This window comes from Centrocercus urophasianus, unplaced genomic scaffold (assembly GCF_019232065.1).
Source record: "Centrocercus urophasianus isolate 14NV4802_14NV808 unplaced genomic scaffold, USGS_Curo_1.0 seq_34, whole genome shotgun sequence".
In the NCBI taxonomy this organism is placed as follows: Eukaryota; Metazoa; Chordata; class Aves; order Galliformes; family Phasianidae; genus Centrocercus; species Centrocercus urophasianus.
In genome coordinates, this window is record NW_024884911.1 from 3,421,502 (window position 1) to 3,447,072 (window position 25,571).

The window sequence follows — 25,571 nt, forward strand, 5'->3', positions numbered from 1 at the left end:
CAGGCCGCGCCGGAAGTGCCCGAGAGAGCTTCCGGCCGCGCCGCGTTACTCTGGCAACGGCTGGGCCGGGCGGCGGCCTGCGCCCATCGGGCTGCGAGGCAGCCTGGTCTGCTGGCAGCTCCAGCACAGGCTTTTTAGAAAACACCCAGAACGAAACCTGAAACACCCGTTCTGCATTAAATTCACGTCTTGCCATTCACCAAGTTGTTCTTCGCGTGCTGAGAATGCTTTAGCAATGATCTGCATCAGCAGCTTCCCAGTAGCGAAGCCAGCCTGGCCTTCACCTTGTGCCTTGTAGATGATTTATGTTCCTGTGGGGATGCAGAAGTGGTCGGGCTGGGTCAGCCTGACAGCCACTCCTGCCATCAGCGTGCAAGATGCTGCTGCACATCAGCAAGTGCTTGGCTGCTCGGTGTCCCCTCAGCCTCTAGGATCGCCGCAGCATCGGTCACTGTCCGTACCGCATTAACAGCACGGTGCACATCTGTCACCCGTTTGTTTCTTCCTCCCATCCCCAGAGGGAGAAAGAAGCACGTGCACAGGCAGACACAGCCATGGTGGTGACAGCTGGGCTGTGCTGCGGCACAGGCTCCTTCCTCTGCGGAGCACACGAAGCACAGGGCGGAACTGGAGGAAAACTGCAGCCCCTTCACCCTCCCTCCTCTAACGCTCCTCTTAGTGGAGGGTTCAGTTTTAAAATATACATGTGCACGCGCACACATTCAGAAAGAAATGTCATATAGATGCATATACATAATGCATTATATGTAACGGGCATAAATTTCCGCAGACAGATTGCTCTACGTTTATGCTAACAGGGGTCAAGGCACGCCTAACCCTGAGAGCAGAAGGTGGTGGTGTTTGTAGCGGCCTTTTGTTCTGGGAGATGAGCACTCTGCCGGCTGGGCCCCAGGAAAGATTCTGCAATTCCCAGCACAACGGGTGCTGCTGCCATTGCTGGGGGTTATGCTATGGCAGAGGCACGAAGCTACTGCCTGTGGTCTTCTTCCAGAAGTTCCAGGTAGATTTTAGATATCTCTAAAGTAAATCCCGAGGCCTCTGAGTATCTCAGAGATATGGCTCAGGATGTTGAACCAATTGTATGGGAAACAGGCAGAGGAAAGAGACGGCTTAGACAGAAATCTTATTTGTATGCCCTTCAGAAGTGACCGAAGCACTCTGTTTACAAAAGATCTGGTAATCTGAGCTCCAGATCAGTGTTTGTAGTTATGATTTTCTACGAGCTATTCTTCCTGCTTCCAGGAATAATTTGTGAGGCCAAATAATAGCAGAACTGGCTGCTAAAAACCTTGATTCCTGAGCTATAGAAATGCAACAAAATATTACAGATTTAGTGTTAGTGCTTCCTCATAAAGGCAAAAGAAATTAAAAAAAAAAAAAAAAGAGAGAGAGAAAGAGAGAGAAAGAGAGTGAACAGTAATCATAAATACCAATTTGGCTCATTCAAGCATTCGAAGCTGGTTACTGTTAACAGTTACCCTGGAAATACAGTCAGTGAGCACATGAGCTATGGGGGACATTTTTATGGACGATGTGTGCTTGGGAAGAGGAGCAATTCCCATCTCTGTGCCGGTGCTGAAATCAGAGCATCACAAATTTGCCAGCATATGCTTGGGGAGGTGAGTAGAAAGCATGTAATCTCCTCGAGAAAGTGTAGTGCTGATGTTGTTATTTCTGAAGTGCTGTAAGCATTGATGGCATTTGATAATCAAGTACATAAAGAAGGAACAGATAAAGTCAAGGTCCCTGCCTTGTGTTTGGTTTACTGTAACACACCGTCCTCTGGTTCGAGCCTGTGGATGTGTCACTGTGCTAACTTAAGTGAAACCTCTGTTTTCTACTCAGTATTTCACATCCTGTCCTTGCTTCCAGGCGCAGTGCAGCTCCGATGTTCCCTGGTCACTGCCACGTTTCCCCAGCGGAGCGGAGCTGAGAAGCCTGGCCCTCCCACAAATTTAACTACACCGAACAAAAGAACAGGTTGGAAATTCAGCCTTACAGTAAAGATGGTTTAATTTCTTTTGTCTCAGCCCTCAGTTTTTGGTTTTCAGTTCGCCTGCTTGTTTTCTCCCTCGAGTGCAGAAGGGACATCCATCCTTCCATCGAGGCAGGAAACGGGTTGGGTTGCCAACCCATTTTACAGGGAAACATACTTTATGAATACAACAGGGCCCAGTGCTACGAGGAAACATTTTATCAGCGAGCCCCAAAGTGACGATTCAATTATTTTTCAATAAAACATCAGGGGAATGCGCCAACAGCTGCTCGCATCCTTCCACACAGCAAGTCAAACTTCAAGGGGAACAACGGATGGCGAAACGGGAGCCATCTCCGAGGCGGTAACAATGGGTTTCCCCGCTCGGGGCTTTGTTTGATTTCCAGTCTCAGTTTTGAACTCCCTCCGTGCGGGGGTAGGACGGGGCGAGGGGGAAGCAGGCAGAGGGGAAGGAGGGTCAGGGGGAGTTAAAGCCTTTTGCAGCCTTTCTCTGCCATTCATGTGATAATTGGGTGTCAAGCAGAGATCAGTAAGATGGAGCCCGGCCTCTGTGCCCGGGTTAAACTGCAGCAGAAAGAAAGCGGGAGCTGAACCGATGGAGGCCTGAATGTCATTAGGGCGGAGGAAGCGGCGCTCCCCCAGGAGCCCTTCTGCCGGGTGCGGGCCGCGGGGCCGCTTCCCTTTCAGGGCGCCCCCGAGAGCGGGCGGACAAAGCGGGAGGGCGGCCGAACAATGGCGCACCCCCGTCTCCACCTTCAATAGGGAGCTCTAAACAGGCGTTTAACCTTCAGAATAGCTGAAAGCGATACTCCAAGCTGAGAACACGGCTCGCCCGCCGCCGTTAGCCTCTTCCTGCGGCCGGGGGCGAGGAGGGAGGCTCCGTCACCGTTGCTTCTGGGGCGCATCCCAGCACCGCAGGGAGCCGCTCCGCGAGACAAGGATCTGGGCAACGGTGCCAATCCGCGAGGGGAAGAGCCCGTCTTCACAGTCCCCCTCATCTGCTGTGCCCGGTGCCACCGGGTCCGTGCTGACAGACCCGAACTGCCCTGAGCTCTCCCACCGCTTGGCCTTGCAGCAGTTGTGCCTACGGGCGATGTTTTCCACTGACTGAGGAAAGGAGAGTCAAGCCCCGGTTCTTTCGGAAGCCCCTGTGAAACGGGACATTGTCAACAACTGAGAAGCATCCGTGCCCTCCCCGCTCCTCACACCACGGGCAGTTCGTCCTGGAGCAGCTCGCAGGCTGCGGCCTTCCGCACAGCACGAGGACACGGCTGCTCCTCGCCCCCAGACAGCGCAGTGCTCTCTGCAGGCCGCCATTCCCCTGGGCTGCCCTGACACCACACCGCTGGGAGCCGAGGAGGCAAAGCCGCTGCCGGCCTCAGGCCTGCTTACACTGGAACTACTCAGGGGAATCACATATTTACATTTCTAAAGGGTGCACCAGGACAGGTCCAGAATGTTTCTTAATGGCAAAGCTGTGGGGCCGGCGCTGGGAGGAGCAGGCGGCATTGTGTGCGAGGGCTTCAGCACGCGAAGAGTGATGGAGGAGGCTGGGAGCCGTGCAGCTTTAAAGCCGCTCACAGGCTCTCAACAGCAGAAAATAATTTCAGGCAGAATGGTCCTGAGCATCTTGCAGAGCCTCTGCCTGCATTGGGATTGAAATAAGCTCCGGTTTTGCTCACCAAGCACAGCCTGAGCTGAACTGAGAGCTGAAAGAGATGCTGATCAGAGAGAAAGTTACAGCCTTGTTTTTCTTAATATTGCCCCTAGCCAGAGCGAGAGATATGTCAAAATTGGTCATCTCTATGGTGAAAAGCACATTTGGTTTGTAAACCTCTTTGGCTTTGCTTAAATTAATTGGCTAATAACCCAGGAAAGGATTTTAATGTTTTCCTAACCTCATGGAAACAGCTTTTTAATTTTTTTTTAATTAAAAAAAAGAATAATACCTCATACTTTCTGTATAGTGCTTCTACCTACATGCAGCTGTTGAGGCGGACTTTAGCTTATTGATCAAAGGAGAGAGATAAGTCTCAGGCTGTCTCTAACCATACAGGATTCAATTAGTTTCTTCTTTAAAAAAAGCAAAAAGGAATTTAGAACGATCCATCAATCAGACTCAGATTAGGTACCGGCTGCTCCTTTCCAAGCACCTCTTTGCTGGAAGCATTTTTTCCCAGCACTGTCCCAGGACTCAGCAGTTTATGTGGGGCAGCAGCTTCAGCGGCACTCACATCTAGGTTTCATTTTTCCTCCCTGCTCCAGCCAGACTCTGGTCTTTCTGGCAATACAGACTGATTTTTACTTGCAAACTACTGCCATAATTCTATAAGCTTCCGATGTTATTTGCACCTGCATTGAACATGCAGTTTCTCTGAATGCAGTTTGCTTGTTTGAATCATAACTTGCTCTCAGACACAGGGAAATGCAGGGCTGCACCTTCCCCGTTCCTCTTCTGGGAGCAGCTTGGCATGCACAGCAGTATGGCTGTTTCTTCTGGGGAGAAAAGTGCTTCCCATACCACTTCAAACCATGTATTTCCAGACAACAGCCCCCAAGACTGCCTTCAGGGAGGTCAGACTCTCACTTGATCTCTGTAGCACAGTGCCCATCGCATCAGGCTGCTATTCAGCAGTGGTCCAGAGACTCAGGGTAGACCTGGAGCAGCTGCAGTTTCCTCCAGGCAGAGCCTGGGGCACCGTGGATACCCACTGGATCCACGTCCAGCACAATCATAGCTCTCCAAAGCTTCCTCTCCGTGCCAGGCAGGATCGGATCCGACCCCACTTTGGTGAACTCATGCCCTCCCCCTCCCAGAGGCTGCAAGCCCCAGGCTGAGGCTGAGGAGCCCCCTGACACGAGGTGTTTGCTGCTCCCAGCCTGCCCTCCACTGGCAGACTGAGAGAGGAACAGCGTCCAAAAGCGAGACCTGAGCACCTGCTGAGCAGATGGGCATTGTCCCATTCCTGTCCCATACAGCAGCCACCAGCAGACCCTTCAATATTATCCTTCCCCAGAGCAGGTTGGAGAAGGTCTAAGGATAGTTCTGGCAGCAAGGGAAGGGAAATGAGTACAAAAAAAAAAACCCCAAACTGACTGCAAGCTGAGAAATGAGGTGGGAGATTAAGCGTGGCAAAAGTTGAGGAGAGGAGCAAGCAGGGAGAGGGGAGGAGGAAGAATGACATTTTGGGGTAAACAAGAACAGATCCAGGACAAACTGGGATGGCAGTGCTGAAAAGATGGCTGGGAGAAAAGGGGAGGAAGTAGAGAGGGGTGGGGAGGGTCTCACCAACAGGTGGTGTTCATACAGGCATCAACACAGCTGCAAACAACACTGCTCCCTGCCCCGAGCCGAGATGAAGTACACACAGAGGTTGTGCTCGGGGAGTAGCAGCTCCCAGTTCCCAAACCATCACAGTTCCCTCCTCCCAATCATTGCAGGACCACGCAAGCAAGAAGTAGGAAACTCCAGCATAGCCCGTACTCGTATTTAATTGTGAGGACAGGACAGACTGGGGCAGGCAGGTATGGTGGTGTGGAAGCACAGCTCGAAAAGCAAACACACCCTGCCCTCACAAGAGACAGAAGTCATTTTAAGGATTAACCCTGCTGAAAGCAGAAAAACAAACCATTAAAAAAAAAAAAAAAAAAAAAAAGAATTAATCCCAAACCAGAGTTTCTCTGGAACAGATGTTTCTGCTTGGTCTCCAAAGACTGGAATCAGACACTGCTGCTAAGGCTGCTTCACATCAGACACAATGCAGAGAATTCACGTAGCACAAGTCGAGTGTTTAACATGGACATTTCAGTTCAGAGGCCCAGCTCCTGCAGCAGAGTTGGGTTAGGCTCTTGCAGGAAGGGGCACAGAGCACACGAAATCAGGCTGTCACAGAGACAACTCTCTGAAGGATTTTCTCCCTTCCAGGCAAGTTGCCTCCCATATTCAGGACACACATATCACAGCAGGAAAGTTCCTAGAGTTGCTCTGTGATCCCAAGGTGCTGAGTACGTTTAAGCAAAGGCAAACCAAACCCTTCATTGCCACTTTCCCACCTATTTTATACAGGAAAGAAGGTGCACAAAACAAGGCTGCATCCATGAAAGGTGGAAATAAGAGACCCAGAAAACTGTCCATAAGATAGCAGGGTTCACTCATGTCCTTCACCACGGAGCAAGGCCACAAGGACACACATGGCTGCACCCATGCTGGAAGAGGAATCAGTCCCAGACGATCATCCTATCTCCCTGTGAGAGAAAAGGGCTCTCCAAGAGAGGGCAGGTCTAGGATATCCCTCCACCTACTGCACAAACCCGGGACACATTCAAAAGTACAGACAATAAATTAAGATTGAAAAAAAAAAAAAAAAAAAAGATCAGCGTGTATAATATATGTATATATACGTGTATAATGTGCGTGTGATTGTGAAAAATAGAAATGTCAACCTCAGGAGAGAGCAAGGCATAGTAGAAACACATCCCTATCCCTCTCCTGAGCCCAGCTCTACCCTGCTTCCCTGATTCACAGCACAAACATGACACCAGTAGGCCACGCAGGGGTAGGGGCTGCACCTGGCACCCAGCTTCCCTCTGCTGGTGCCATGAAGGAGCTGGCTGCACGGTGGAGGAGTGAGGAGAAGAGCCCAGCAATGGTCCCTTCATGGGCTTCATAACGAAGGATTGCTGCGGGCTGGAAAAGAGAGGGAAAGACAGGAAAAGCAAAATGGAATGGCAGGGGCACCCCACCCCTCCCCAACTGGCCAGGGCCCCTGCCCATCCTGTGGCATGGGACCATCACCATTGTACCAAGTAGAAAATAAAGCCATGATGAGTTTATGCTTTGGTATGTAATCATCTCCCTCCCCTGAGTCCCCGCTGCATTTCCCCAACCCATGATCTGTAAAACTTGTCAAACAAAATCTCTAGTGTGCCTTTATACTCCTTGAACCTTTCCTTCCCCAGTGTCTGCCCTGTCCCTCTTCCCCCAGCAAGATCTGGGGAGCTGCCTTGCTTGATCCCCACTGTTACAGCTTCTGCTGTCCCGACTGGATCCTGTCAAACGCCTCCTGGTCCAAGGGCAGGTAGCGGCCTTGCCTGCAGTCCAAGAAGTACAACTTGTCCTTCACCAGTGTGGGGTCAAAGCCCTGCTTACGCAGCTCCACCTTCTGGAATTTGTAGGTGCCTGGCACATAGGGAAAGAAAAGGGAGCAAAGGGTTGCTGACTGCATGCACTCCCACCTCTGCTCTGCTGTGCTGCACCACATCTTGCTGCCAAACCATGAGGCTCACGGCAGAGACATCTTAGCATCAGCTGCCATCCTGAGCCTTGCACTCCCAGGTCTCCAAACTACCAGAGGAGCTGGTAGGACCAGGGGCTCATAGGGAGCTCCATCCCAACACCGACTCCACTGCAGATCAGCCCCTCTGCCCACGCAGCCGCTGTGCACCACGGAGCACAGTGCCTTTCCCCATGCTCCCCCCAGCTGCATGCCCTGTATGACAGCACAGAAAGCGGCTCACTTGTCTTGGAGACCTCTTGCAGGAACCGCAGGAAGACAGGCTGTGCATACAGAGGCAGGGCCTTTTTCAGCTGGCTGGCAAAGCTCTCCAGGTCACAGGAGTTCTCTGGGTCAGCAATGGCTGCCATTCCTGCCTTCCCTTCAGTGCCTGAGACAGAAAAGAAGGGAGAATTCTTGGGCACGCTGTCCTTGCATCACTTCCGTTTGCCCCACATCACCGAGGCCTCTGGCACATTCCCTGCTTTGTACAAAGCACCAAGTGTCCAGCTGTGACACTGCCTGTGTCACCAGCCTGCAGCCACGGCTACCAGCGACACCCTGCGGTCACCGTCATGTCCTCCCAGAGGAGGCACTTGCAGCCTATCCCAAAAGGACTCAAGGTCCTTCCAGACCAGGCAGAACCAGTCAAACATCTGCCTGAGGGAGGGAACCCTTTGGCTCCTGCCAGTCACACCCCCAGTAGTCTCTTCCCAGCTCACAAGGAGCCTCTGTCCAGCCTCTTGGGAAAGGACATGACCTGGACAAGCAAGACACACCTCCAGGTACAGCAGCCTGCGTGCCTCCACTGTTCTCCCCTCCCCTCTCAGTTACCTGGGATCTCCACCCCGTATACAACCACGTCTGTCAGGTTGAGGATGCGGCTCAGTGTCCCCTCCACCTCAGTAGTGGAGACGTTCTCTCCCTTCCAGCGGAACGTGTCTCCGGTGCGGTCCCGAAAGTACATGTAGCCGTATTTGTCCATCACCAGGACATCCCCTACAGGAAAGGGGCAGATTTGCAGAAAAATGAGGTGTGAGAGGAGCTAAGTGCTTCCCCAGAGCATCTCAGGACAGCGTCACCAGCCTGGGACATCCCTGAGCCCAGCCAAGTAGCCCTCTCCTCTCAGCAGACACAAGGGCACTACTCGCCTACCTGTGAGATAGGCAGCATCCCCTTTTGCAAACACATCCCTGGCAATTTTCTTGCTGGTAGCTGACTGATTCAGGTAGCCATCAAAGTGCTGCAGAGGGTTGTTCTTGACAATGCGGCCCACCAGCTGCCCCGGCTCCCCTGCAGGGAGAGCAGAAGGGGTGAATGGAGGAAGCAACCACTCACGCCCAAGGAAAAAGGGTGTTTAACAGGGTTGGTGTGGTTTAACAAACCAAGGACTTAAACCTAACTAAGTTACCATGAAGTACATGACAAAAGATCCACACAGGGCTGAGGAGATGCACCCCAGTGGTTGCCCTTACCTGGTTTGCAGCGGATGCAGACACCATCCGGCCCCCGGATCAGCTCCATGGTGTCTTCATCCACTTTCACCAAGCCAATGGGGTACACCCCTGGCAAGATCCTGCTGTTGAAGCCACAGGACCCGACCTAGGATAGAAGGCACTCAGAGCCATAAGTAGCAGGAACATCATTCCTGCCCCAAGCTGGCACCACAAAAGCACAGTCAAAACCCTGCAGGCGGATCTTAATGCATGCCAAGCTTCTTGGAACAAGGAACCTGCAGCCAACAGCCCTGCTGGGTTTCAACCCCCACCAGGCCAGCAGGCACCCCCTGGGGCATGGGGAGGGTGGCAAAGCCTTACGTTATTGTCGAAGTTGCCCAGGCCGCAGTTGCACTCAGTGGCCCCGTAGAACTCAGCCACCTGGGCGATGCCAAAGCGGGTCATGAACTCTCTCCAGATGGAAGCTCGCAGCCCATTGCCCAGCGCCATGCGCACCCGGTGCTGCCGCTCCACCTCCTGGAAGGGCTGGTTCAGCAGGTAGCGGCAGATCTCCCCAATGTACTGCACAATCTAGCAGGGACAAAGAGAAAGGACACGTTAGGACCCTCCACCACAGCCTGGGATATTTAAGGTGTTCTTTGGGGCGGGCAGGAATGGAACAACATGCACACAGTCCCCTACAGAGGATGTGCTATTATCCAGGGGTCCCGCCAACTTGTCCCTTGCCCACCCATCTCTGGCAAACACTCTCCTCCAATTTATAAAACCTATCCAAGACCTGGCTAATGCTGGAGCATGGGAAACATGGAACGACAGCTGGAGGTGGGAAGGATACAGCTCCACCACTTTGGAAGGTATTTCAGGACAGACAGGCAGAACGAGTCCAAGCCTTTCCTTCTTGCAGCAGCTGGGCTCAACCCCAACTCAGCACAGATCCCCAGGCATGTGGCCTCACCGTGCAGTTGTACTTCACGCAGTCCTCCCAGAAGTGTGAGGCTGAGAACTTCTTGCGGATGACGACTGTCACGCCCTGCAGCAAGCATTGCCCGATGCCCACGATGTTCCCTGCAGAGAGGCAGCCAGGAAAGCTCTCAGTGCCCACACACCATACCCAGCCAGAGCAAGGCAGGAGCCACACCCTGGCTCTCAGCAGGTGTGTGTTCATCTGGCCAATGCCTCCAGGACCCCAGGGCAACGAGACAGTGGCACGTGAGGCAGCGCCTTGCACCTAGACATCCCACCACGCCTCAGTCAGCAAGGTGGGCACTGCTTCCCCTTCCTCACCCCTTTTCTCATGAGTCAGCAACACAATGCAGCTATTCCAAAGTCAGGCCAAGGGCTGGGATTGTCCTCCCCACACAACAGTCCCCACTCCAGAAGTCAGCCAGATCAATTCCTGGCTCCCAGATAAAGAGGTCACACGCTGCCAGCAGCAGCCAGCTCCTCTTTGACACAAGATCACTGCTGCACCAAACCCCAGCCTGAGCTCAGGGCTTGGCAGCGGGGAAGCAAAGTCCAGGCAAGCAAGGTCCCAAAGGCACACATTACCTGCAGCGTGGTAAAGTGGAAGGCAGTCATACAGCACATCATCGGGTCTCATGCGAAAACCGTAAAAAACCAAGCTGGCCATGCGGAAATACCTGTGGTGGGGAAACCAAGGGGTGCATCAGAAGCAAGGCCAGAGGCTTGGTGTCAGGATGGGGCAGAACTCTGCCCCCTTCCTCCTCACAGCTCCTGCCCACTGCCCTACCTGCAGTTCACCACAATAGCAGCCTTGGGCATTCCCGTAGTGCCAGAGGTGTAGATATAGAAGAGTTTATCTGGGGAGGAATGAGGAGACAAAGTCACAGTGTGACCTAGATCACTGCACCTGATCTACGTGGAGCTGGCTGAAGCATAAGGTGGGGGCAAGTCAAAGTGTACTCTGCTCATATCACAATAAATTTTGTTATGTGATAAAGAACATGCTGGGTTTGCCCCAGGTCTGTTTGAACACATGGAGGGCACATGGCACTGCACCACATGCAGCCAGGCTTCAGCCCCCCTTCAAACATTCCAGGCTCTGCTGCTGAAGTCTGCCCTCAGCATCCTGAGCAGACATTCTCACCAGTGTTGTGACCAGATGATCCATAGGAATACCACGAGTTGGGCTCCCAAAAGCTGCCCACGTACCCAGAAAGCCCTTCTCAGGGGGATCTGGCTGGTGTCGAAGAGCTGTCTGCAGGAGGGGATCCAGGTGCTTTGCACCGGAAAGTGCAGACTCAAGGCTTCCTTCTCCTGACCAGAAGAGATGGACAGACTTCTCCATGGAGGACTGCACCTCCTTCATAGCTGAGAAAGTAAAGAGGAGAGGTAGAGAAAGAGCACCAGGTGAGTACAGCACAGCGATTCCCTGTCCTTGCAGGCAGCCTTGGGAAGATAATGCCCCAGGTAGCTGTACCCTCACTGTGCTCAGCAGAACCCCAGAGGCCTGACAACCCTCCCAGGCAGATGTTGCTCCTATGTCAAACAGCTGGGACCACAGCCCAGGCCTCTTCATAGACTTGAAGATCCTGTTCTCCAATTCTTCCCAACCAAAACTTTGTGGTGCTGAGAGGTCTTTCGACACCATCAGCTGCAGGGGTGTAGGCTGAAACATGAAGGCAGGTGCTGCAAGATTGTGGCAAACAGTGTGGGGAGCCCCAAGGGAATCTCATCCCTTCCATCAGGGCAGGTCTGGCACAGCACAGTGCTCCATGTAGTGCGTGGACATGAGAGGAACCTCTAGCACAAGGAAGAATCCTTGCATCCATGTGGGCCTCGCAGAAAACACTGAACCCATCCACCTCTGCTGCCTACTAACAGAAAGAAAATCAGATCCAATTCCTGAATAATTCAGCTGTTCACACTTTTTGAGACCCTGCTCTATTCCCTGCAGGAAAGGATCACTGAATCCACAGAGCCTGAAAACCTCCTGAAGCATCTGCCTGAGTCTCACCTTCCATCATTTCCACTCCAAAAACCACAGCCTTGGAGTTGGAGATGGTGATGCAGTGCAGCAAGGCCTCCATGCGTAGGTTGGAATTCACCAGGGCCGTCTCCACCCCGATCTTGGCCAGGCCGAGCCACAGCCCCACGTACTGATTGCGGGACTCCATGAACAGAGCCACCACATCACCAGAGCGGAAGCCTTGGCCATGGAAGAAATTGGCCACTTGGTTGGAGTACTCATCCAGCTGCCGGAAGGTCCAGCTCTCGCCCGTGCCTTGGAAGATCAGTGCTGTTTTCTCTGGACACTTGCTTGCAGTTTTCTGGAAGATCTTGGCGATTGTGTTCTTCTCCTTCACGTGCCTCCACACCTGCCACTTCACCTGCAGCAGAATCAGCCCCGTGCTGCCAAAATAAAGGGAACAAGAGGGAAGCTGCTCAGTGAGCCCTGCAAAACCACCTCCTCCAGCAAAGACAGCACAGCGACCTTGCCAGGAGCTGCAATAGTCCAGCACTGCTCCAGGTGTTACTCTAGATGAGCAGCAGCTCTGCGTGCTTCCCTGAAAAGCATGGATATAGGCAGAGGCCCTCTGCAAAGGCACTTATGGGAATGAGGGCAGGGAGAGATGTTTTGGAAGGCTGCAGACTGGGATGTCCTTGCTTCAAAGGAGCGCCCTGGAGCCTCAGGTGCTCTCCAAAAGGTGCCACTCTGTCCTACACGCAGATCTCTGGTACCAGCTCAGAGCTGCCCCTGCCCAGTCAGCCGGTGCAATGCCAGCAGTTTTAGGGACAGGATAAAGTACAAGGACAAGGACAATGAGCAGACTTCAGACTTCAGATGAAATCTATATTTCCTGGGAAAACTTTGCCCCAGAGTTTAGAGCCTTCAGGGCACAGCAGAAGATGATCTCCTTCAAGCTGGGCCAGATGCCAACAGAGAGCTGGGGTTATGCTCACACACCCCAGTGCGCAGTTGGGCCACCCCAAACAGGATACCTACGTGACATCCCTTCGTATTGTCTTGATGACTATGAGGAAGAAGTCCCATCCCCCTGATCCCAGGTAGAAGATGAAGAGAGCAGGGATGGCCTGGGCCCAGGACAGCTCCAGGCTGACCCTGAAGAACAGCAGCAGTGCTGCGAAGGCAGCCAAACGCAGCATCTTGGCCTGTGGAGAGAGAGAAAGCACAAATATTGACCTACACACACTGAACAATAAGAGACCCACGGGCAGGGGATGCATTAGCTGCTCTCAGTTCCCTGGATGAGGCCCAGAGCCACCACTTCTCCTGGCAGCGAGGACGTAACCCATCAGGCCGATGTTAGCAGACCCTGCCCGTGGCACACACATGGCACTGCTCAGAACCCACCAAAAGCCTGGCTGTTCCTCTCTGCAGACCCCTGGCCTGCACACCAGCCAGGGATACGGACACATCCCAGTAGTGTCAGATGTAGGATGAGGTCACCTCACAGGTGTGACAGTGCAGCTGTGCAGGAGACCCCATACAGATGTTAGGAGGCACCAGAGCAATGCCAGGCAGGGTGAGCTCAGCTCTCACGCCCAACCCAGGACAGTCCAGATCCAAATTCCTCCCTGCCCCGAGGACCCCTACAGCCCAGCTCTCCCATGCCCACAGCACCAACATGTGCCCAGGACAGCTGCTGGACTGCGGAGCTCAGTCTGACACTGCTCCAACGGGATGAGGACACTCCATCTTCTGATCTCCACCTGTGTTTGTAAACCCGTGTCAGAGGGCAGCTTCCTGGCCTGGAGGCACGGCCGGGCGATGGCCACGATGGCCAGGAGGCACAGCGAGGGCTGTCCCAGCTGCTGGGTGCACCCAGGCCCCATCCCCAAGCCCTGTGGATAGACTGTGATATTTCTGTCTCAAACGCTCCCAGTCACAGCTCCAGGACTCACAGGTGACCATGATTTAGCAAAGGCTATTCCCAGGCAGCAGCGTGACCTAAGCGCAGTGACGGCTCCTAGATAACACCAGTCCTTTCCGGCACGGCCTCAGAGGAATGAAATTCTGGCACAATTCCCCTTCCCCTTTTGAAGATGATTCCTTGCTCTGAGACTGGCAGCCACAGCCCCAGGCTGCCCCATGTGAGATAGCATCCAAGCATGTCATGCGGCACCAGAGCTGTGACCCCGGAGCAGGCAGGGATGCCCCAAGCCCGCAACACGGGGATGTCCTACAGCCCCGACCCAGACATCTCACTCCTGCCCCCGGCTCCAAGCCTCCTCCCGAGTAGCTCAGTGTCCCACAGCGGCTTTCAGCAGGGCAGGACCCTCCTTATTTTACCCCCGCGAACCTCTTTATGCGGCTTAACGGGGAAACCACCAAACCTCCGCGCTCCAGCCAAGCGCCGGGCCCTCCCTTACACCTCCAGCATCGGACACGAGCGGTGAAGGGGCCGGGGGGGGCACGTCGCGTGGGCAGCGGGGCGTTCCACCGCCCACACGAGGCGGGCAGGCCCGGGCAGGCGCCCGCCATCCGCTCCCATCTCCGCCGCACACAGCGGCCCGTCGGCAGCGCGGACGGCCGCCGCCCAACCGAGCGCTGCCCCGCGCCCACCTCCACGCCCACAGCGCGCGGCTCCGAGGCGCCCAGCCGGGCGGCTCCGCTGGGGGGGGGGGGGGGGCGGACGGGATGGACGGCGGCGGGGGGGCCGCACGGCGGTCACAGGGCTGCGGAGGGCGGGGGGGCACCGCGCATCCGCCGCAGAGCCCGGAGCTCCAGGCCGGCGCCGCAGCCCCCGGCGCAGCGCTTCCATTCCTGCGGAGCCTCCGCGGCTCTCCCCGGCTCGGGGCGGCACCGGGACCCTCCCGCCCGCTCCCGCCTCCCGCTGCCGCAGTCCCCGCCGCGCCTCGCCCTGCCCGAAACCGGCTCCGAACCTCCCGTCGGAGCCGCACCGCCTCCACGGGGCGCCTCGGGCAGCGGCTGAAACCCGCCGATCCCCGCACCGGGAGCCCCTCCAAGTCAGCGGGGGAGGCCGCGAGAAGGGAGAAGGGGACGGGCTGCGCTCTTACCGGGATCCAGCGCGTTCCAGTGCGGCCCGGCCACCTGCACCGCCGCCGGGAGCGGGGCCGGGAGCAACGAGCGGGGAGCAGGGCCCGCCCGCCGCTGCGGCACGGGGCGGGGCGGGGCGGGGCGGGGCGGGGCGGAGCGCTCCGTGCGGCCCGCCGGGAGCTGTAGTCCCACCCGGCACCGCCTCTCCGCTCCGAGGCTCCGGCGGCGCTGCGGGGCAAGCGTTGCCTCGGCCGCTTCTCCGCTCCCAGCTCCGCTCCCGGTGGCGGCGGCGGCAGCGGCAGAGGCGGCGGCCCCGAGCGCGGCGCGGGGCGGGACGCTGCGCGGCGGGAAGAGGCGGCGAAGGCGGCGGGGCTGTCCGACGGCTCTGTGGCGCAATGGATAGCGCATTGGACTTCTAGCGCGGCGGTGACGGGAGTCATTCAAAGGTTGTGGGTTCGAGTCCCACCAGAGTCGCATTTTGCCCGAGGGCGCAGAGCGGCCGCAGCCTCCCGCCCGCTGCACGGAGCCCTGCCGGCACCGCGGGGCGGCGGACGTGCCGTGAACGGCGGGGCCTCGGCGTTTTGAAGGCGGGGAGCGCGGCGCGGCGCAGAGCAGCCCGATCCCGGAGCTGCGGGCGGGAGGCTGCTGTGCGCCGGCTGTGCTGACGGCGGGGCCAGGTGTGCGCGCAGGGAGATGCTGCGCCGGGCGGTGGGGAGGGGGATCGCAGCATCGGCCCGATGGGTTCCTCTGTTTTGGAATGAAATAACCGCCTCCTCGTCCCCATGCGCACCGCAGCGGGCAGCAGGGCGGCAGGCAGCCGCGCGCTCGGCACTTCTGGCACAGCGCGGCACCCATCGTCACCACTCAAAAAAAAAAAAAAAAGGCAAATCCGCAGTGATGTGGCAAAACCGGGAGGCGAAGCTGCCCGACCTCCCGCATTCGGACACGGACACGTCACCTCCCGTGGGCCGGAACCGTGTCAGGACGCGGTGGCACAGCCTGGCGCTGGGGCGGCCCGAGGTGACGTCTCGTGGAATCCCGGACCCGAAAAGTGCCGAGGTCTCACGTCACATGGCTCCCCACCAGACGGGTGGGAGGAGGGAGAAGGAACCATAGCTCCACCACAGGCTTTATTGAGCAAGAAGGAATTTCAACAGCAAACCTCCCCGCACGCAGCCCCGCCTGCCTCGTGGCTCTGCCCCTGCTCTGCAAACAGCCGCTGGCACGCTGAACCCTCAACCCACACTGCGAGCAGCGCCGGGATGCAGGGCAGCCTCCAGTCCTGCTCTCCTAGGACTCTGCCCTGCTCCCCATCACACCACCTCACTGTCAGAGGAAGACAATTCCTATCAAAAACCTCTCACAGTAACATTTTTGACGAGGAGGGCCTCAGGGCAGCCTGGGATCTTCTGACAGCAGCTCCAGCAGGGTTAACATCCAGACAGCAGATCCAGGCTGAGCACCCGGCCCTGCGCACAGCAGCAGGGCACCCCGACCCCTGCACGCCATGAATTCGCTGTGTCTGCATTCATTCCCAACCCAGCAAAACCCAGCTGCAAAAGCATGACCAGGACTTGGCCACCTTTCCACCCGCTGACAAACAGCAGAAGAGGTCACATTTTGTCAGGGCACGGGGAGGTCTCTCCCAACAGGGGGCTGCCAGATCTTGACAGGAGAGAACAGCACCAGGTCGGCACCAGCAGAGCCACACTGCACTCGTGTGGCAGCAGGAGACGGAGCAGTGCAGGGAACAGCTGCCAACGGGGGATCCCCCATTCCCCCCCTCCTCCCAGCATGAGCTCTCACACACGGACAGCCGGAGGGGGGAAGATGCCAATTTCCTCCCGCAGGGACTCCACGCTCTGCTCCCAGCGCTGCTCATAATAGACATTGAGGACACAGCTGGCGTTGCGCCCGCTCCGGACCGCCCATGGAACCAGCTCAGTGGCCAGGACCTGCAGCTTTCTGCAACAAAGGGCACAGAAGACAATGGTTTTCATTTCCACGTTTGGTTTTCTATTTCCTCTTCCAAGTCCCTGTTCCGAGCAGATGCAAATCCTACGTCCCTGCACCCTTCAGCTCTCCTGCTTATCTCACAGGGGAAACTGAGGCATGGGACGGGACTCTGTGTGGGAAGGTTACAGCCAGCAGCAAACCCAGGATCAGAACTCAGGTTAACATGGACCCTCATCAGACAGCATCACTGCTTACCGTGCGTTGAGACGAACAGGGCCAAACGCTGCTCCCAGCACACACATGGGCAGCCCCGTCTGGACGGCTTCAAACCATTTCACCACGACTTCACCTGGGAGGAAGCAGAGCGCTGTGAGCAGGCACAGGGCACGATCCCACACTGGGAAGGGAACCCTGCTCTGCCCCCAGGGACAGCCCGGCCGCCACCCCCAGGAGCAGCACTGCTTGTCACTGCCTCACAAGCTTGGGCATGGCCCAGGGAGGCTGGGCTCCTGGAGATCTTTAGCGATGCAATTGCTAAATGAGGATTTTCCCATGTATCTTTCCCTATCTCCCAGCATGGGAAAGCCCATTTTCATCCACTGTCACATCTCAGCCAGAAGCTTCCAAGGGACCAGAAATGCTGGTTCCTGCTGGCTCATCAGCAAGGCTCAGCTTGTGACTGAGTCAGACACAAAATGAGGGGAAAGGACATGGGGATGCATGGATAAGGAACCAGGAAACCCCTAAGCTTGCGCTCTGATCTTGCAAAATACCACATCATGGTAAACCCAGCAGGCACTGAACACCCACAGATGATGGATGACAGGACAGGGATTGTGGCCAACCTCCCTGTGCACCTCTGTGGGCTGGGGATCAGGGATTCCGATGGGTCAAAAGCCATCACTGGGGTCGATGGGCAGCATGGAACATGGCAGCTCACCCAGCATGTTGGTGGGCATGCCCAGCAGGGTGTGCATCAGGTCGTGCACTTCCCGGTACCGCTGGATCACGTACGCCAGCTCTTCATCATCCACAAACTTGGCTGGCATGCGGGTGTCTGGAGAAACCTTCTGCAAGGGCAAAGAGGTGCAGGTCAGTCAGAACTCGAAGCCTCTCATTTCAATCTTTAACACACAGCAATGCAGAGCTCCCCATCAGTGTATCTCTCAGCCCCTAATGCTGTAAGTATCATTTACACAGATAAAACACACAGCACTGAGGATGCATCACCCACACCCAGCATCACATCCCGACCTCCCAACTCCCACCAATTCCCTTCATCTCCTCCAGGTGCTCTATGGGCTTCTCCACAGCCACAGCCTGTCTCTAAATCTCATCTGTGCTCCTGGCACAGAGACAAGTACAGTGAGATCCCACACTCACATTGTCCTCCAAGAAGCGGACGTATTCACGGCCCAGCGTGCCAGCAGGCAGCCCCCGCAGCCGGGCCATGTCCAGCGTGGAGAGGCGGATGCGAGGCCGCTCCCTGAAACAGAAAGCACTGAGCATCGTGTGGGACCCACACACTGGGGGCCCTGGGCAGATGAAGACTTGGAAACCCCTCCCTGCGCAGCCCCCCAAGTGCTCCCACAAGGATGCGTTCTTTAAGGAGTCCACCTGAAGCCCTGGCAATGAGAACTGCAACCTCTGCCTACTCCAGCAGCTCTGGAGGAGAAGTGCAGTGCTTGCAGTGAGCCTGGCTAGCAGTCAGGCCCAGAGAGTGGATCTCAGTGCCCCTGTGAAACAGACAGACTTCAAAGCAACAGCCTGAGAGAGGGTAAGGTGTTTGTTCTAAATGCAGGTTTTGCTTCTTTCCTGCTCAGGCTTTCATTGGCAGCCATGTGGCGGCCAAGCACAGAAAGGTCTCCTGCCCAGGCTGGTGGCAAACAGGCACCATGTAGCACTGGAATGGAACAAAAGTCCTTTCATTTCTGCACAGGACAAATTTTCCTTCTGATAAAAGCCTGAGTGGATCCAGGAGCTGCCCAGATGCCAGGGAGATAAGTGGGATGAGCACCACCTCTACCCTGACTGCAGCAAATGCTTCCTTGTATCCCTCATCAGCTGAAGGGACTGGAAAAAAAAGAGGAAGGACAGTGAGATCGTGGTTAATCAGAGCCTTATTGAGTCCTTCCTGGTCCTCAGACTTGTGCCCAATGAGTCCCCACAGACACAGAAGCAAAAGCCATCAAGTCTTATCTCACAGCTTAGGAAGATGCCGAGGGTGGTGGAATGAAAATGTGGAGGTGCCTATGGAGAAGACAAAGCAGTGGGGGTGGAGTCCCCAGTGGAGGAAATGCTGCAGAGGACAAAACAGAGAAAACACACTGCATCCACACAAAGAGAGACAGAACCTGCCAGGGCAGCAGAGCAGAACAGACAGCGATGTTGAAACAGGGCCCAGGGGCTCCGTGCTGCTGCTCCTGGATCTGCTGCAGGGCTTTGCTGAGCACTAAGTATGCAGCAAAATCCACAGCCAGGAGGCTCAGAGCTGACAGATGCCCGAGCTCCTCAAATGGCAGCAGTGTGGGGCTCTCCTTTACAGGGCCCAGGGAAGGCGCCCGGACCCATGGGGCAGAGGGATGGGGTCTGACAGAGGTGGAGGGCCAGGGCCGGGTGTGGGGGACGCACTGGAGGATGCGGTAACCTTCAGGGTCATTCCTCATCCTGTCTCGCAGCTTGGGCAGGGCAAGGCAGCCCGTGGTCTCACCGAGGACTGCCACCATGTCTGAAAGAGAGACCGCACAGTGACACACCAACAGCACAGTCCTGCACACGTTTTGCATTTGCACCACCTGGACACATTTGGTTGACAGGGGAGGGAAGGGGGCACCGAGCGCTGCAGGCAGGCACAGATCTGCTTGCAGGAGCTCATGGAATCATTCAGGTTGGAAAAGCCCTCTCAAGTCCAACCCCAGCCCACCCCCATGGCCACCGACACGTCCCTCAGTGCCACATCTCCACAGGTCTGGAACACTTCCATGGATGGTGACCCCAGCACTCCCTTGGCAGCTGCGTCAGTGCAGCACCGCTCCTTGTGAGAAGGAATGTTCCCCAATACCCAACCTGAACCCCCAGCACTATGTGGGGCCAACACCTCTCGTCCTATTGCTGTTCCCCAGGAGCAGAGGCCGACCCACCTCACCACAACTCCTTTCAGGGATTGCAGGGAGCGATGAGGTCTCCTCTGAGCCTCCTCTGCTCCGCACTCAGCCGTCCCGGCTCCCCGAGCCCCGCTCCGTGCCCCATCCCCACGCACCGTGTCTGTAGGGGTCCCACAGAGCCGCGCACGCCGAGCCGGCCGCCAGCAGCGCTTTCTGCAGCGGGCTGGTCGGGATGTGCCCGGGGTACAGCGGGACGCGCCCCGCCGGCTGTTCTTCCCCCTCCTCATCCTCCTGCTCCTCAGCGCGGGGCACGGCGCGGCCCAACCCGGCTCTGCCTGCGGGGAGCGGCGGTAGCAGAGCTCAGAGTCACGGCACCCTCGGGACGAGCCGCACCGCAGGCGCGGGGTTCCCTTACCCGGAGCACCGCGCACCGCCCGCAGCAGCGCGGCCCGCACCGCCGCCCCCCGCAGCATGGCGCAGCCCCGGAAGCGGCGGGGCGGGGCGGGGCGGGGCGGGATGGCGGCGGTTCCCGCGGGGCTGTTCGCGGTGTACAAACCGCCGGGAGTGGCGTGGAACCGCGTGCGGGATGCGGTGGAGACGCGGCTGCTGCGCGGTGAGCGGAGCTCCGGGACCCCCTCGTAAATACACGCACGCGGCTCCGTCTCTGATTATCCTCCCGTTTCTTGCAGAGCTCAACGCGGCCCCAGCGCGGCCCCCGCGGAGCCGCATCCGCTTCCTGCCCGCTGCGAGCGCGGGGCCGCCGGCGTTGGAGGCCGTGCGGGTGCCGGTGTTGGCCGAGCACCGCCTGGGTGAGCGCCGGGAGCGGCGGGGGGGAGGGGAAGGGTCGGTATGGGGAGGGCCGGGAGGGTCCCGCGCTGACCGCCGTCTCTTTCCGCAGTTCGAGGGCCCCGCTTCACGCAGCTGAAGATCGGCGCCGGGCACCGGCTGGACGTGAAGGCGTCGGGGGTGTTCGGTGCGAGCGGGGCGCGGCGCGGTCGGGTGTTGGGGGACATCGAGGCGGCTCTGCCGTGCCGTCCGCACGCTGCTCCCACCGCCGCGGTGCTGCGGGATGGGCGGCGGGGCCGGCGGCTCCGGCTGGGGAGCGGCACGCGTGGAACGGGCGGCGCGGCTCTAAGCGTGCCTCCTGTGTTGCAGTGCTCGGTGTTGGGCACGGGAACAAGCTCCTCAGCCACCTGTACGACTGCCACCTGAGCAAGGTAGGTGCTGCGCAGTGCCACGGGCACCCAGGGATGGGCTCTGAGTCTCAGTGCTGCCCCGGAGGTGTTCCAGACCCGTGGGATGCGGCACTGAGGGAGGTGTTGGTGGGATGGGCTGATGGCTGGATGTGATGCTGCTCAGTGGCTCTGAAGCTTTGATGGATGACACTCTCTGCTTTTCTTGGAGGTTTACACGGTCAGGGGGCAGTTTGGTAAAGCTACCGTGGACTTCTCAGACACTGGGAAGCTGATAGAGAAGACAACGTTTGGTAAGAAACTGAGTCAATGTGTTTAAGGAAAAAAAAGCACCTGAACAGAACACAAAACAAAGAGCACTCCTGCTGAATAGCAAGGCACTTGGCCAGGTAGAATGCACAGCAGTAGAAGGTAATGCTCCAAACGCTTCCTTGGCTGCTCTTTGTGCACGTAGCCCACATGCAGTCAAGGTACTTTTGTCCACCTGTGCTGAGTGCAGCACACACAAACCAGGCTGAGCCTTCATCCCAGCAGCTGCTGCTGGCATGGGTGGGAGCCAGGTGTGCTTGTACCACATCTAGAGGTAGTGGTGAGAAGCCTTTGTGGAATTAAATCCTTCAGCCACTTCTAGGAGAAACTGGAGCCAACATCTTGAAATCAATTAAGACAAAATGACCCTTTCTTTGTAGTGCAGCACAGTGCTGCTCATTTACATGGCATGATGAGCAGAGCTTACTCCACACTGAGGCTCCTGTGAACCATTTGGATGCGACCTCTAACACGGATGGCACCACTCAGGCTGCTGTCCTTCCAGCTTCCAGATGGATAATTGAGACTTTGTTTCTACCTTGATATTTGCAGATCATATCACGAGGGAGAAGCTGGAACGGATTCTCGCCATCATCCAAGGAACAAATCACAAGGCCTTGCTGATGTACGTACGTAAAAAGCATGGCTGTGTTTGCCGTGACAGCTTGTAAAGGTTTGAGCGCTAGATCAGAGCAGACAGAAGTCACAGAGTGCTCTGCATGCTGGTGAGGGACCACTGTTAAGTGTCCTTTTTTGTACTCTGACATCTCCAGCTCCATAGGAACTGCTGGCTGCAGTAAGACCTGCACTGATACCTTACAGATGTGGCCAAGCACCTCCCTCCCAAACCTCTACAAACAGTGCAGCATTAAGATGTGTGCAGGAGCTTCATGCACGGGCAGTTCTGAGAATAACAAGTGCAGCTCTGCTTTAGTTGGGACTGTATCTATTTTGAATGCCATTGAAGAGAAGCACTCAGTGTCTGCTCTGCTCCTTTTCTCCTTTTCCAGGCATTCTAACATCGATATGAAAACACAGGAGGCCTATGAGCTGGCTGTGAAGGGGCTGATTCGCCCCATGGGAAAAAGCTCCCCAATAATCACTGCAATCCGGTGTCTCCAGTTTGCACTCCCTGAATTCCAGCTAGGTAGGACTGGTGCAGAATGGACTGGGGGAGGTCTGGTGTGAATGTGTATATAAGTTGGTGAAATTCACTTTCCTGTTAGTGACCTCATGCACCATGAATTGGCGGGAGCTTGGTACCAACCAGTAATCCCTGCAGTGTCATGAGCTGTAGCTTCCAAGCTCAGCACATCAGCACATCAGCACATCAGCACAGCATCCCTTTGCTGGATGATCTCTGTAGTGCAAAGCCTTTTTTTTTTCCCTTTTTCTGAGAGCAATTGTCTGAAACCTTTACAGAACTGAAGATGCTGCAGCAAATCAAACCAGCTGCACACCTCCCTCATTTTGCTTTCCCTGCTACTTGCAGATCTTAGACTGAGGCAAGAAACTTTGCAAAGTGAATGCCTATGGGGCAAAATTCTTCCTTGTGCCGATATTTAAATGCAGTGCAGCTCAGGGGGCATGGGAGTGTGTTTAAACATGGTTTGCTTTTCTGCAGTCTGTCTTCTATTGCTCACAAATAATTCATCACAAAGGTGGTAAGGTGAATCTTATCCACTTTAAAATATCTAAATCTCTCTGTCATTCTGCTGCATATACAGATTTGTTCTCTAAAGCTTTAGTTTCTGGGGGGGCCAGGACAGCCTGCAGTATTCCAGAAATGCACAATCCACCTGTGCTTTATCATAGCAATCTATTCTGCTGAACTGTTTCCTTCAGCATAAGCGTGATGGATGTCTGCACTACAGACAAGGTGTGAATTTGTCCCATTGCTTTGCCCGTTCTGAAGGAATCTCTCTGACCTTCCAGAAATTCACTGCTTGCACGAGACCCAGCAATACCTCCGCAAAGTAGTCCATGAGATCGGGCTGGAGCTGAAATCATCTGCTGTGTGCACACAAGTGCGAAGAACACGGGACGGTGTCTTCACACTGGATGATGCCCTCCTGAGAACGCAGTGGAACCTGCAGAGCATACAGAATGCAATTCTGAACTGCCAGCTCAGAGTGAAAACCGAGTTAGAGAAAACAATGAGCCATTGGGACGGAAGTGTTCTTCAGGAGATGGATGCTGAGGCTGCCCACGCTGCTGACAGCTGAGTACGTGCTCCAGAGGGAACATCCACATCCCCTCTGCAACACAGCAACAGAGCTACGTGCTGACAGGATGATGGACAGCAGAAGGAAAGAGGTTAATTGCAGTTCACTTCCACTATTTCTTTGAGATGACTTTAATCAGAGAGGCATTTTTCCGTTGACAGGCTGTATAATTTTAAAGCATTGTAAACAGTTCATTAACAGGAGTTAGCTGTGCCAAAATCCCTGTTGGCTTTGGGATCATTAGGTTGCTATGGGATACAGAAACCTCTTCCCAAATTGTTCAGCAGCAGGAAACACAGGCACCTTCTTACAGAGCTGTGTTCTCTTGATTGCACGATCTGCTTGCTCCTCGCAACCAGCAGCACAACTCCACTGCTGCACAGGTTTTTATTTTCCCCACGTTCCCCTAGCAAAAGTAGTGCCTTTGCTTTAGTCCCACTTTTAGAGCCAGAAATGAGACTAAAAGAGAGCTGCAAGGGAGGAAAGGCAGCTTACCTAAAGTCCAGCAGGGAAATGGCTGTCAGTGTGCAGTGCAGAAAGAGGGACTGACACAAAGATGCTAACAATATAAGGAATAAAACTGAAATTGACACGAAGGGAAAGAGGCTGTTTTTGAGTTCAGCACTACAGACAAGCACAGTGACCCTTTAATTAAGAAAGAAAAAACTTTGCTTTTGCTGATGAACCAGGGGTGCTCAGGGGCTGTGGTGTCCTGCGCTTTGGCAGCTGCCTGCAGGCAGAGGTGCTGCCTCTCCGTGGGGGTTTCAGTTCTGTAATTCCACTTGTTACCTGTGAGATCATTATATGTGGATTAGACTTAACAGAAATAAGCTTTCTAAATTTAAATTAAGAACGGTGCTGTTACAACATGCAATATTTTCCTGCTATCTGCCCAGCCAGAGACTTGCTTACTTCTAGATATTTACATACTCTAGAAAAGCAACAGAAATTATTGGTTCTATTCTTCTGGATTTGGGCAAAGACAAGCATAGTTTATCTTCCAGATTGCCCTTAAAGTACAAGGAGCAACTCTGGGAGGAGCAGGGATGAAGTACCTCAGTAGCAGAGCTCAGTCCCTGATGTTTTTAACGCAGAGCCTGGAACCCTTCCATTTTGTCCTGGGTCTCCCTGCTCTGCAGACAGCAGCACGCAGCACTGCTCTGTGCCCACTGCAGAGCCTCACCAGGGGCAGTTTGCTGTTGGCTGGCTGGTTTGCGTGCATCCATCCTTTGTGGACAGCGGTCTGAGATGAGGACATCATCCCCAACAGCTCCCTTGTGCTAACTGAAGCAAAACCCAGCACTGGTTAAGCAGTGTCAGTGTGACTGCGTTGATCCCAGTGCTTCTACAAGGAGGGGGTGGGGGGAAGGAAACACGGACCTCTCAGTCCTTCAATAACCTTCCATAACTTGGGCAGCGGGCTGTGCTTCATGCCACGTGCCTTACACCTCACACAAAGTGCTGGCATTGATGTATGCACTTCCCAATGAAAAAAAACATTTCCCAACGCCTTTTTGCTGTGCTCTCAGCAGCAGCTTTTCTGACCACTTGTCTGATATCCAGGCACTGTGAAGAAAGCTTAATTTCTTTCAAATTTAGAAATACAAAGAACAGACGGCAAATATAGGCCTAACTGAAAGCAAGGGGGGAAAATTGCTTGGTAGGAAGGTCTGGGAAGTAGAAATGCACAGGACATTGAGCTTGAGCGAAGCAGGAACAACATTTGTGGTCAGAGCACTTCATCAGTTGGCACAAAGCAGCCAAACTTGGGTTGTGCAGTCACCCTCAGTCCTAAGAGCAGACGCTGAAACATTCCTGCTCTCAACACAACCCTGTGCTTAGGACACTGCTCACTTTCACTGTACTGACTCTGCATTTACAATTGAGTAAACGTAATTCTGCAGCTCTCATTCCCAGCAGCAGTGCTGCCACACTGTCCCCAGTAAGTCCTCAGAAAACACTGAACAGCACATCTTAATGTTGTCTCAGAATAGAATATAGTTGAAGAATTTGTTCCCAAGTTCATTTCATGAGTTACACGCTCTCAAAGTGAA

The 25,571-nt window shown here is 55.4% G+C and overlaps 3 protein-coding genes and 1 non-coding gene across 4 annotated transcripts; 2 read left to right on the forward strand and 2 right to left on the reverse strand.

Moving 5' to 3' along the window:
- Positions 1-5,491: 5,491 nt before the first annotated feature.
- On the reverse strand, positions 5,492-14,828 carry SLC27A4 (solute carrier family 27 member 4). The gene is made up of 13 exons (XM_042830964.1): positions 14,751-14,828; positions 12,715-12,881; positions 11,725-12,119; positions 10,920-11,078; positions 10,498-10,567; positions 10,296-10,387; positions 9,703-9,812; positions 9,108-9,317; positions 8,766-8,892; positions 8,446-8,583; positions 8,125-8,289; positions 7,535-7,681; positions 5,492-7,196 (listed from the first exon to the last, which is right to left on the reverse strand). Exons 2-13 carry the CDS (start codon positions 12,873-12,875, stop codon positions 7,039-7,041), a joined length of 1,932 nt encoding a protein of 643 aa, XP_042686898.1. The 5' UTR covers positions 12,876-12,881; positions 14,751-14,828; the 3' UTR covers positions 5,492-7,038.
- A 283-nt stretch (positions 14,829-15,111) lies between these two features.
- TRNAR-UCU lies at positions 15,112-15,204 on the forward strand. The gene is made up of 2 exons: positions 15,112-15,148; positions 15,169-15,204. It is a non-coding gene; the product is annotated as a tRNA-Arg (tRNA).
- Positions 15,205-15,841: 637 nt separating this feature from the next.
- On the reverse strand, positions 15,842-20,263 carry COQ4 (coenzyme Q4). The gene is made up of 7 exons (XM_042830729.1): positions 20,206-20,263; positions 19,946-20,125; positions 19,318-19,414; positions 18,070-18,172; positions 17,627-17,756; positions 16,942-17,035; positions 15,842-16,695 (listed from the first exon to the last, which is right to left on the reverse strand). Exons 1-7 carry the CDS (start codon positions 20,261-20,263, stop codon positions 16,533-16,535), a joined length of 825 nt encoding a protein of 274 aa, XP_042686663.1. The 3' UTR covers positions 15,842-16,532.
- A 43-nt stretch (positions 20,264-20,306) lies between these two features.
- Positions 20,307-24,119, forward strand: TRUB2 (TruB pseudouridine synthase family member 2). Its single transcript, XM_042830950.1, has 8 exons — positions 20,307-20,403; positions 20,480-20,599; positions 20,689-20,763; positions 20,946-21,007; positions 21,195-21,276; positions 21,845-21,917; positions 22,303-22,439; positions 23,228-24,119. The coding sequence occupies exons 1-8, from the start codon at positions 20,307-20,309 to the stop codon at positions 23,515-23,517; spliced, it is 936 nt and encodes a 311-aa protein (XP_042686884.1). The 3' UTR covers positions 23,518-24,119.
- Positions 24,120-25,571: the final 1,452 nt, after the last annotated feature.